General features: G+C 42.3%; 1 protein-coding gene across 1 annotated transcript in view; it reads left to right on the top strand.

Annotated features, from left to right (window-relative positions):
• Window positions 1-13,206, top strand: part of LOC122943846 (calcium-activated chloride channel regulator 1-like) — a 154,531-nt gene extending 141,325 nt beyond the window's left edge. Inside the window, exons 12-14 of the mRNA XM_044301921.1 lie at window positions 6,469-6,636; window positions 7,116-7,352; window positions 12,764-13,206. Coding sequence (XP_044157856.1) covers window positions 6,469-6,636; window positions 7,116-7,352; window positions 12,764-13,206 — 848 coding nt within the window. The remainder of the gene's footprint in view (window positions 1-6,468; window positions 6,637-7,115; window positions 7,353-12,763) is intronic.
• Window positions 13,207-13,467: the final 261 nt, after the last annotated feature.

Here is a 13,467-nt window from a genome sequence, read left to right on the forward strand (position 1 = left end):
ACAATTTTTGTGCTAGATAGAACTTTTGCCTACAGCGCAGTATTACCTATTTTATAATTAAGCAGTGAAATACTGCATTTCTAGAGTTGTGTGCCCAAAAAACTGTTCTAGTGCCACAGTGCACATTTGTGTACAGCGCAGTATTACCTATTTCATAATTAAGCTGTGAAATACTGCATTTCTATAGTTGGTTGCCAAAAAAAGTGTTTTAGTGCCACAGTGCACTTTTGCATACACCTCAGTATTAATACCGATTTTATAATTAAGCAGTGAAATACTGCATTTCTATAGTTGGTTGCCAAAAAAACTGTTTTAGTGCCCCAGAGCACTTTTACGTACAACACAGTATTACCTATTTGATAATTAAGCAGTGAAATACTGCATTTCTAAAGTTGTTTGCAATAAACACTGGTTTTGGCCTATATAGCTGATCTGAGGCTTACCCTGTATTTCTTTCATGTGAAGTAACCAGTGGAACTCCGCATTTACACAGTTGGTTGCCCAAAAACTCTGTACTATTGCCTCAGAGCACTTTTGCGTACAACGCAGCATTAGCTATTTTAGAATTTACCTGTGAAATACTGCATTTCTCGAATTGTTTGCAATAAACACTGGTTTTGTGGTAGATTGCACATTTTCGGTGTACGCTGCGTTTCTGACAGTCAAATTAAACCGTTATCTTCTGCATTTAAATTGTTGGTTTGAAAATTCAAACTTTTGGTGATAGTGTAGCAATTGTATTCAATTGCTCTGTTACACTGTTGTGTGACCCAAAGAAATTAATTCTGTTTATGACACGGGCACTGCCTTACTGTTAAGGAAATTAATTGTTGACTATTGGCAGTTTAATTGACACCTGGTAGGTGAACGCAAATAATGAGGAGAACATCAAATAAGGGACGTGGACATGGTCGTGGTGGTGTTGGTGGAGCTCCTGTTGCAGGGAGAGGCCGTTCTGCGCCATCTACACATCCAAGTGAAACACCTTCCCCAGGTGCGAGTAGGTGCCAGAACCTGCAGCGTTATTTGGTAGACTCCAATGCCGCTCTACGGATGTTGAGGCCAGAACAAGTACAGGCGCTAGTAGATTGGGTGGCTGACAGTGGATCAAGTTCCTTCACGTTATCTCCCACCCAGAGTTGGCACCTGCAGCCCATGCCCATCAGTCTTTCACCTCACCCCCTTGCAAAGCAGCCAAGCAGTCTGAGCCCCAAGACATGCAGCATTCTCTTATTTACATAGCCCTGCCCCAGAAGTGGAAGACATTGAATGCACTGATCCCCAACCACTTATCTTTCAGGATGAGGACATGGGAATACCACCGCAGCACGTCTCTGATGAGGACTAAACACAGGTGCCAACTGCTGCGGCTTTCTGAAGTGTGCAGACCGACAAGGAGGGCAGGGGGGGAGACTGGGTGGAAGATGATGTGGAGGACGATGAGGTCTTAGACCCCACATGGAATGAAAGTCATGCCAGTGACTTTCATAGTTCGGAGAAAGAGGTAGTGATCACACCAAGCCAACAGCACAGCAAAAGAGGTAGCAGGGGGCAAAAGCAGAGTGGCCGTCTCGAAGACAGTACGCCTGCTACTGCCCACCGCACCCAGGGACCGAACACACCAAAGCCAGCTCCAAGGAGTTCCATGGCATGGCAGTTCTTCACACAATGTGCTGACGACAAGACCCGAGTGGTTTGCACGCTGTGCCATCAGAGCCTGAAGCGAGGCATTAACATTCTGAACCTGAGCACAACCTGCATGACCAGGCATCTACATGCAAAACATGAGCTGCAGTGGAGAAAGCACCTTAAAAACCAAGAAAGGGCTCAGGCCCCTCCTGCTCCCTCTTCTGCTGCTGTCTCGGCCTCTTCCTCCACCTCTGGAGTAACATTGTCACCTGCCGCCCAGCAAACAGAGGATGTGCCACCAACACCACCACCTCCGTCACCAAGCATCTCCACCATGTCACACGGAAGCGTTCAGCTCTCCATCTCCCAAACCCTGGAGAGAAAGCGGAAGTACCCACCTACCCACCCTCGATCCCTGGCCCTGAATGCCAGCATTTCTAAACTACTGGCCTTTGAAATGCTATTATTCTGTCTGGTGGAGACGGACTGTTTCAGACAGCTGATGGCGGTTGCTGTCCCACAGTACGTCGTTCCCAGCCGCCACTACTTCTCCAGGCGAGCCGTCCCTTCCCTGCACAACCAAGTGGCAGATAAAATCAAGTGTGCACTGCGCAATGCCATCTGTGGCAAGGTCCTCCTAATCACAGATACGTGGACCAGTAAGCACAGGCAGGGACGCTATATCTCCCTAACTGCACACTGGGTAAATGTAGTGGCGGCTGGGCCCCAGGCAGATAGCGGTTTGGCGCATGTCTTTCCACCACAAAGGATCGCAGGGCAACATTCTTTGCCTCCTGTTGCCTCCTCCTCCAACTCGGATTCTTCCTTCTTTTCTCTCACCTCCTCATCCGGTCAGCGAAAAACCTTCACCAGCAACTTCAGCACAGCCAGGGGTAAACGTCAGCAGGCAGTTCTAAAACTGATGTGTTTGGGGGACAAACCCCACACCGCGCAGAAGCTGTAGAGGGGTATAGAAGAACAGACCGATGAGTGGTTGCTGCCGGTGAGCCTCAAGCCCGGCCTGGTGGTGTGTGATAATGGGCGAAATCTCGTTGCAGCTCTGGGACTAGCCTGTTTGACGCACATCCCTTGCCTGGCGCATGTGCTGAATTTGGTGTTGCAGAAATTCATTAACAACTACCCCGACATGTCAGAGCTGCTGCATAAAGTGCAGGCCATCTCTGCGCGCTTTTGGCGTTCTCATCCTGCTGCTGTTCGCCTGTCTGCGCTGAAGTGTAACTTCGGCCTTCCCGCTCACCGCCATATATGCGACGTGCCCACCAGGTGGAACTCCACCTTGCATATGCTAGAGAGACTGTGCGAGCAGCAGCAGGCAATAGTGAAGTTTCAGCTGCAGCATGCATGGGTCAGTCGTTCTGCGGAACAGCACCACTTAACCACCAATGAGTGGTCCTCCATGCGAGACCTGTGTGCCATGTTGCGCTGTTTCGAGTACTCCACCAACATGGCCAGTGGCGATGAGGCCGTTATCAGCGTTACAATACCACTTCTATGTCTCCTTGAGAAAACACTTAGGGCGATGATGGAAGAGGATGTGGCACAGGAGGAGGAGGAGACAGACGATAGACCTCCCACAGAGAACAGCTTACCTCTGGCCAGCCTGGCACACATGAGCGACTACATGCTGCGGTGCCCGCGCAACGACCGCAGAGTTGCCCACATTTTAACATGTGCAGACTACTGGGTGGCCACCCTGCTGGATCCCCATTACAAAGACAATGTGCTCTCCTTAATTCCCTCAATGGATCGTGATAGGAAGATGCACGACTACAGGCGCACGCTGGTAGACGCGCTCCTAAGATCATTCCCAAATGACACCGGGGGACAAGTGAAAGCACAAGGCGAAGGCAGAGGAGGAGGAAGAGGTCGCCAATGCAGCTGGGTCACCGCCAGCACCTCAGAAGGCAGGGTTAGCATAGCCGACATGTGGAAAAGCTTTGTCACCTCGCCACAACAACCGGCACCACCAGCTGATATGGAATGTCTTAGCAGGAGGCAGCATTTGAACAACATGGTGGAACAGTACCTGTGCACATGCCTATACGTACTAACTGATGGTTCTGCCCCATTCAACTTCTGGGTCTCCAAATTGTCCACATGGCTTGAGCTTGCCCTTTATGCCTTGGAGGTGCTCGCCTGCCCTGCAGCCAGTGTATTGTCTGAATGTGTATTTAGCATGGCAGGAGGCGTCATTACAGACAAGCGCAGCCGCCTTTCCACAGCCAACGTGGATAAGCTCACGTTCATTAAAATAAACCAGGCTTGGATCCCACAAGACTTGTCTGTACATTGTGCAGAATAGACATGTATACAGGCCTTACCCAGCCATTGTTATACTACAGCGCAATTGCTCGTTGTTGTATTTTTGATATTTCCCACTCTTTTGGGGTGTACCTTAATAAAAATAAAAAAACTGTGTTGGCTACCTCGTCCTCCTCACTGCTGCTTCCGCCTACACCGCCACTTCCACTGCCTCCTTAACCTCCTACTCCATATGGACCTCGTCCTCCTAGATCAAGATTATTACTTTTTATTTTTATGTATTTTATGTTATTTTAAGTAATTTCCCTATCCACATTTGTTTGCAGAGCACTTGCCATGCTCTTAACCACATTTTGCTGTCATTTGCAGCCCTCTAGCCCTTTCCATGACTTTTTTAGAGCCATTTTAGTATTCAAAAGTTCAAGTCCCCATTGACTTCAATTGGGTTCGGGGTCAAGTTTGGGTCAAGTTCGGATCCCGAACTCGAACTTTTTTGTGAAGTTCGGCCGAACCCGTCGAATTCAAACATCCAGGTGTCTGCTCAACGCTAATTAAGAACAGTCACTGACTACAGCAGCGCAGGTGACCTCGTCCATGTGGAAGTTGACAGGTAGGGACCAAAAGTACAGTGAAAGCAGCCCAGGAGCCGGAACAGAGAGGTAGAGAGAAGGTAAGTATAGATTTCTTCACAGGTACAGCTGGGTGGGTGGGGAGGTAGGTTACAAAAAATCCTTGACAATCACTTTAAAGTTAAAAACAGTACAATAGATTTCATGTATTCTGTAGGGAATATGGTAAGTATAGAGTGCTCCTAGCTATAAATAATATCAAAGGTATAAATTCTTCCATTTCCATTGTTGCACAATGTGACTACTCATTTCTACACACTGGATACTGTTTTAAGAGCAGAGGTGCACCACCAATGAGGTGAGGAGAGGCGATGGCCTCAGGCAGTAGTAAGTAGAGGGGGGCAGAAGAAGGGCCATGGGCAAAGAGCGCTTCCATTGTGGAAACATTCATCTCTACATATGCAACTGCATCGCTGTACTCATGACAGCATAGAGCTCAGGGCACAGACTAGAAGAGGTCTGTGTCTTGCACTGCATTGCCGATAGCAGAATGGAGGTAAGTATTTGAGTTTATTATTTTTATTTGGCAGAATGGTGTTGGGCCACAATGGAGTGGGGGGGTCATTATTTTTTAACTGCATAAAGCACTAAGGGGACATTGAGGCTGTAAAAAGGAGCATTTTTGTACTGGCAAACATAAGGAAGCCACTGTGGGGAAATTCGTTTTACTGGCAGCACTAAAATGGGGTAATTTTTTGTACTGACACACATTATAAGGGAGCATTTTTTGTACTGTCACATAAGGGGGTATTTTGTGTACTCAGTGCACATTGTAAGGAAGCATTTTTTGTATTGGAACACATAAGACGGTGTTTTTGTACTGGCAAACATTATAAAGGGTAATTTTTTGTACTGGCACACATTATAGGGGAAATTATTTCTACTGGGTGCACTATAGGGGCATTACCTCTGGGGGCAACATGAGGGACATTATTACTATTGGGTGCACTGTTACCACAGAAAATTATTACTATTGGTGGGACTTTTGGGAGGACTGTTGGGAGGCACCCAGGCACAGTATCATCTTGGCACAATTATTTTTGGAGGACACTATGGTTACGGCACTATAAGCTTCAGGGACACTATTTTCTGGGCACAGTTGTTTTTTTAGGGCACTGTGTGCCAATAATTATTGAAGGGGAACTAGAACTGGATGTAAGAGGTATCTGGCGCTGTATTACCCTGTATGTTTTGTAGCTCTGTATGTAATGTTTTCCAAGTAACATTAGGGCTGGAGGGGTTCGGTTAAGAAATTGGCATTTGGCATGGGGGGGTCGCCATTTCAGTTTTTGCCTCAGGTAGCAGAAAGGCTAGGTGTATCCCTGGTTAAGAGCACTGATATTTCTCATCTTTGATGGTTTCTTTAAAAATTGGCTTTTCTACTAATATAAAAGCTCAAATTATATTTAAAGAGGTTATCTGGGGAAAGACATTGATGAGCCGATCCTTAGAATAGGTCATCAATTTCAGATCTGCTGCAGTCCAATACCCAGGATCCCCACCTATAAGCTGTTAGAAGAGGCTGAGCGCTCTGTGAATGCTATGGCCTCTTCTGAGGCCAGTGACATCACGTACATTGCTCACGTGGCCTAATTGCAGCTCAGCTCCATTAAAATCAATGAGGCTGAGCTGCTATACCAAGCACTTGCACTGTATAATATACAGCGCTCTGCTTGAAAAGCTGCCAGGAGCCCACGGTGCTGAGAGCTCTGGTGATCACAACAGCTCCCTGAAATAGCTGGCGGTGGTGCTAGAACTGGGACCCTGAGGATAGGTCATCGTTATCTTTGCCAGGATAACCCCTTTAAGATTGATAATAATTTGATTTCAACAGATTTTCTTACATTAGTAACAATTGGAATAGAAACATCCTTAGAACCAAGATGCAAACAAATGCAAGTAAATATCTTCATAATCTTTTTTTCAGGTCCTGATATTATAAAAAATGATGGAATATATTCAAGATATTTCACGCAATTCTCGGCAAATGGAAGATATGGTTTAAAAGTACGAGTTGAAAACAATGCTAAGGGCAAAAGTAGATTGGTCCTCCCCAAGAACCGTGCTCTCTATGTTCCAGGATATATAATAAATGGTGAGATAGATTTGAGACAATTTATTAACATAGAAATTAGAAAATTATTTCTCAACAATTTAACTGTCTTCAGTGCATGCCAAGCAACCATTTAGAAGATGTGCTTTCAGTTATAGAGAGCATCTGATGTTATAGAAATTTGTACAAAGCTATGATTGATCTTTCTTGACTGCATTTGGCAGCGAGAAGCTGATAGGATCCATAGGGTCATGGTGCTCTGCTTTGTTTGTGGTAGTTATAGTCATTGCAGCACTGTTTGTCAGGTACATTCTTCTCTTGTTTAGAACTCCATTTTCACTTTGACATCTTGCAATGCCATAAACGGCAGCACATATGACATTCTGTTGACACAGTCCACATGTCATTACCCGGAGAATGCAAATAGTACCATCTCCATGTACACCCAAATGATTTAATTATCCTCTAATTTCCATATTAGTTGAAATAATACAGATCTCTTGCTGGAAATCTCTTTGTAGGCATTGTTGTCATGAACCCTCCACGCCCTGAAATTGCAGATGAAGATCTTAATGTTGGAGAATTCAGCAGAACAGCTTCAGGAGGATCTTTTGTGGTATCTAATGTGCCTCCAGGTGGTCCTCCTCAGAACGATATCTATAAACCTGATAGAATAAGTGATTTAGAGGCAAAAATTGATAATGATATGATTGTGTTATCTTGGACTGCCACTGGTGATGATCTGGACCAGGGGAATGGTGAGTAATATGTTTATTAATCCCTTTCGACATCTGTACAGCAGAATTTCCAGGGTGTGAATGGAGCGGACTGAGCCAAGTTAATGGGTACTGGTTGTGTTATTCAGCTGACACCCGTCTGCAATAGCCAGAATCGGAAATAACTCTCTGCCACCCCATTGGACAACTGTCATAAGAGATTGTCATAGCAGCCAGAAACCTAGCGAAAGCCCCAAGTCTGTCATCCTAGTACTGTCAGGAACAAGGCACCATACATTAAAACCAATCATATTATAAAGTCCCTCAGTGGGTCTAACAAAAAGTAGAAAAGGTTTTAAAAATGTTTAAAAATATTTAAAAAATGTAACACAAAGAATTCCCTTTTCCCATTTCTTAAATAATGATATAAACAAAAAAAATATATAATTTGCATTGCCACATCCTTAAAAGTCCAAACTATTAAAATACTCTGATGAGCAAAAGGGTAACAATGTTTTGAACGTTTGACTTTCAGGCTCCATATCTCACCATCCACTACAGCTTCAAACGTGAGACTCCCATCATTTTATAGACACTCATCTTAACTATCTCATACATAAATTGGACTTGCAACTATTTAGCATATGATTAGTTTTGCTGATTCTTGTCATGTAACTGCATTGTTACTGTTTTGATCCTAAAATTATAAATTTTAACTTTTAGTATTTTGTTAGTATTTTGTAAATCCACCTTTGGCTTTCAACACTGCCTGTATCTATCTAGTCATGCTCTCGATCAGATTCAAGCATGTCGAGACCCAGGTCTCTTCTACATGTTTCTAATTTTGATGCATACTGGTTGACTCACTTGGATACGAATAGAGCTTTTTCTTCAACTCTACCCCCACAAGTGTTTGATTGTGTTGAGGTCTGTGGACTGTGGGGGCCAATCCAGCACCTCTACTTCATTGTCATTGAAGCATTTATTCGCCAATCTCGATGTATGTTTCAGGTCCTTGTCCTGCTAGAACACTATGTTGTCCTTTTTATTATCATAATACTCGAGGGTACAAAGTAACTAGTTTTGTAGGATACTCACATATCGCACAGCACTGAGATCACCATTGATGCTGGTCAAGAATCCAACGCCTTTGGCTGTGATTCCTTAAATTTCTCGATCCTTCAGCCCCCTTTTCCTTGTTTCTTCCACACCCATTTGAACACATCAGAGTCCAGTTTATTGACTTTCATCTTATCACTCCAAATTGCCCGTTTCCAATCTTCTATTGTCCATTGTTCATACTTTTTTTCATACTTGAGCCGATGCTTCTGATGACGATATTGAAGTTGAAGCTTCCATAACTTTTTTCGGACCACCATTCTAGACTTTGTTTAATGTGCATCGCACGGTGCTTGCATGGACATCTGTGATCTCACTATTATGAAGCATCTGCTTTGCTTGTTGCGTTTTGTTGCACCAAAACTTATAGACCTTGTGATGAGCCGATTTGTTGACTACGATCGTTTGCCGGGATGTCCACATCTTGGCTTTGGAATGGATGGACAAACTTCATTTTCATATTCTTCCAATTGTCATGGCACTCACATGATGCGTTTTGGCAATTTTCTTGGTCAAGATACTGCTATCGGTGAGCTGTTTTTCTTTTTTTGGGAAATCTTCTTCATGGCTGCTCCTGTGTTCAAACTAGTGACCTTTCATTTGGGAATGAACCTAAACACACTGAGCTATTAGGGAATCTGAGAACAAGATGTAAGTTGTAGAATACAAGAAGAAAAAGATTGTTCCACCACCAGGACCAAAATAGTAACAATTCAGTTACATGACAAGAATCTGCATAACTATCATAGAAACATAGAATAAGATAAGAACCATTTGGCCCATCTAGTCTGCCCAATATACTGAATGCTATGAATATCCCCTGGCCCTATCTTATATGAAGGATGTCCTTATGCCTATCCCATGCATGCTTAAACTCCTTCACTGTATTTGCAGCTACTACTTCTGCAGGAAGGCTATTCCATGCATCCACTACTCTCTCAGTAAAGTAATACTTCCTGATATTACTTTTACACTTTTGCCCCTCTAATTTAAAACTATGTCCTCTTGTAGCAGTTTTTCTTCTTTTAAATATTCTCTCCTCTTTTACCTTGTTGATTCCCTTTATGTATTTAAAAGTTCCTATCATATCCCCTCTGTCTCGTCTTTCTTCCAAGCTATACATGTTAAGGTCCTTTAATCTTTCCTGGTAAGTTTTATCCTGCAATCCATGTACTAGTTTAGTAGCTCTTCTCTGAACTCTCTCCAAAGTATCAATATCCTTCTGGAGATATGGTCTCCAGTACTGCACACAATACTCCAAATGAGGTCTCACTAGTGCTCTGTAGAGCGGCATGAGCACCTCCCTCTTTCTACTGGTAATGCCTCTCCCTATACACCCAAGCATTTTGCTAGCATTTCCTGCTGCTCTATGACATTGTCTGCCTACCTTTAAGTCTTCTGAAATAATGACCCCTAAATCCCTTTCCTCAGATACTGGTGCATTATCTTGCACTTACAGTGCTGCCCATAATTATTCATACCCCTGGCAAATTTTGACTTAAAGTTACTTTTATTCAACCAGCAAGTAATTTTTTGACGGGAAATGACATAGGTGTCTCCCAAAAGATAATAAGACGATGTACAAGAGGCATTATTGTGGAAAAAAAATAATTCTCAGCTTTTATTTACATTTGAGCAAAAAGTATCCAGTTCAAAATTATTCATACCCTTCTCAATAATCAATAGAAAAGCCTTTATTGGCTATTACAGCAATCAAACGCTTCCTATAATTGCAGACCAGCTTTTTGCATGTCTCCACATGTATTTTTGCCCATTCATCTTTATCAATGAGCTACAAATCTTTCAGTTTGGAGGGTCTTCTTGCCATCACCCTGATCTTTAGCTCCCTCCACAGATTCTCAATTGGATTCAAGTCTGGACTCTGGCTGGGCCACTCCAAAACATTAATGTTGTTGTCTGCTAACCATTTCTTCAATACTTTTGCTGTGTGTTTTGGGTCATTGTCATGCTGAAATGTCCACTAGTGCCCAAGGCCAAGTTTCTCTGCAGACTGCCTGATGTTGTCATTGAGAATCCTCACGTATTGCTCTTTTTTCATCGTGCCGTTTACTGTGATTGGGTTCCCTGGTCCATTGGCTGAAAAACCCCCCAAAGCATTAGGTTCCCACCACCATGTTTGACAGTGGGGGTGGTGTTCTTTGGGTTGAAGGCTTCTTTTTTTTTACACCAAATGAAGGAAACATCATTGTGGCCAAACAATTAAATTTTTGTTTCATCTGACCATAACAAAGAAGAAGTCTTCTTCTTTGTTCAGATGAGCTTTTGCAAATGCCAAGCAAGCTTTTGTGTGTCTGGTCTGTATCTGTGCAACCCAGCAGTGTGCAGTGTCCGTTGGATTATCTGCCTTGAGACATTGCCACCAGCAGAGCCCAGATTCACCAGGATGGCCTTGGTGGTGATCCTTGGAATTATTTCCACCTCTCTAACTATCCTTCCGACCACGTCCTCTGAAATTTTCCACAGTGCGGAACATCTTGTATTTTTTGCTCAAATGTAAATAAAAGCTGGGAAATGTTTTTTTTTCCCCACAATAATGCCTCTTGTACATTGTCTTATTATCTTTTACGAGACACCTATGTCATTTCCTGTCAAAAACTTCAACTTTTATTCAACTTACTTGCTGGTTGAATAAAAGTAACTTTAAGTCAAAATTTGCCAGGGGTATGAATAATTATGGGCAGCACTGTATCAACATTAAATTTTAGTTGCCAGATTTTTGACCATTCCTCTAGTTTTCCTATATCCTTTTCCATTTGGTGTATCCCTCCAGGAACATAAACCCTGTTACAAATCTTTGTGTCATCAGCAAAAAGACACACCTTACCATCGATGCCTTCTGCAATTTCGCTGATAAAGATATTAAACAACATGGGTCCCAGAACAGATCCCTGAGGTACCCCACTGGTAACAAGACCATGGTCTGAATATACTCCCATCACTACAACCCTCTGTTGTCTGTCCCTCAGCCACTGCCTAATCCATTCAACAATATGGGAGTCCAAGCTCAAAGACTGCAGTTTATTGATAAGCCTTCTATGTGGGACAGTATCAAAAGCCTTACTAAAGTCTAGATCAGCGATGTCTACTGCACCTTCGCCATCTATTTTTTTTAGTCACCCAATCAAAAAAATCAATAAGATTAGTTTGACATGATCTCCCTGAAGTAAACCCATGCAGTTTTTCATCTTTCATATGCTAAATAAATGCAAGTCCAATTTATGTATGAGATAGCCAAGATAATTGTCTATAAAATGATGGTAGTCTCACGTTTGAAGTTGTAGTGCATAGTGAGATATGGAGCCTGAAAGTCAAAAGTTCAAAACATTGTTGTAGTGTATGCCATAAAACAATAGTGAATTTTTTTCACTATTCCACCAAATAAAAACATTTTTAACAGATTCTCAAAACAATGTATGGTGCAAGAAATAGTACAATTAAAAAAGAAAACTTGTTCAGCAGAAACAAAACCTCACTTAGTTATGCTGATGGAAAAAAAAAACATGATTGGCTTCTGAAACATGAGGATGAAAAATTACAACGAAAAAACTAATATTATCTGTGTCAGGAAGGAATTAAATTCTACACTTGAAAAATGAATATTAGAGATCGGGAATTTCCTCAAAAAAGTTGTGTATGACACTCTGAGGTCTCCTAGGAATGTGTCCAGCCAGTTCCCAGCATATTAATGCTAAGACAGAATCAGAAATACCAAAGTGACAGCAACATAAATGATGATGGGTAAACAGATGGTAAGCAGGTAGTTTGAAAACACACTGGGCTGTCAGATTTTTTTTTTAAGCTAAAAAAGGACCAAATATGCCTTCTTCTCTGTTTTCTGAACTGTAAAATGCCAGCTGCCATTTTGAGCAATTTGTGTGGGACAAATCCCAAAAGTTTCGGATTTATAATGAATTCAAATTGTGCTCATCTTTACTATATATACTGTATATATTTGTAGCAATGCAAGAGGTAGCAACACTTTGGCAAACAAAAAGTTGAGGGTGTCAACCAGCTTGACGTTGATCCAGAGTCCCAATAGATACAGAATAACCAACCTCCACTTCTTATTTTTTTTGGACAACTGAACCAAAAATCACCCAGGGCCAACATTTTTAGGGATTTGCATTCTGCCCCTTTTTAAAGACAACAACCCAACATCTCATCCTCAAATAAGAAAAAACATAATGCCCTTGAATCAAATAGACCGCAAAATTAAAGGAGTTGTCCAGTAATTAAAATAAATGTGGTAGCAGCATGTAATGTAAATGACTCCACCATATGATATGAATTACATATTTCACTCTGTTCTCCAGCTTCAATCTATGACCTAAGAATGAGCACCAACCCCAGTGACCTCAGAAATAACTTTGCCGGATCAACACCAGTCAACATTGTCGCTCTTACTCCCTTACCTGCCGGATCCAGAGAGACTTTCTCATTTGTGCCAGAAAATGTTGTTATAAAAAATGGCACTGTCCTTTTCTTTGCTTTAGTTGCTGTTGATAAAGTAAATCAATGGTCAGATGTATCAAACATAGCCCAGGCCGCTCTCCTCATTCCCCCAACACCAGCTCCTACAACTGAATCCACTACACCATTGACAAAACCTGTTGATGCCCCCTCTGATGGACTGAACATAACACATATTACACTGATAGTGTGCGCAGCTGTTATTGCTATCTGTATCATTATAAGTATTACTGTCTGCATTGTCAGCTGTCAAAGAAGGAAACGTAATCCAGAAGTGAGAGTATGAAACTGAAAACTACCTCTCTTTATATGTTAAAATGTCAATTTCATTGTATTGTATAAATATTACAGGTGAGGTGTAAAGCATTTTGTAGAATGCCTAAAATGTCGAGGCAAAATAATTTTAATACATTCCTTAGGTATGATTAGTAAAGAGCGGCAGGGGTCATATTCGAATTTTCATATTTCGCAAATATTTTGTAGAATATTCATCATATATTCGCGAATTCATATATTCGTTATATTCAACTTTTTTTTTTACGCGAAA

Source organism: Bufo gargarizans, chromosome 7, assembly GCF_014858855.1.
Source record: "Bufo gargarizans isolate SCDJY-AF-19 chromosome 7, ASM1485885v1, whole genome shotgun sequence".
Taxonomy (NCBI): Eukaryota; Metazoa; Chordata; class Amphibia; order Anura; family Bufonidae; genus Bufo; species Bufo gargarizans.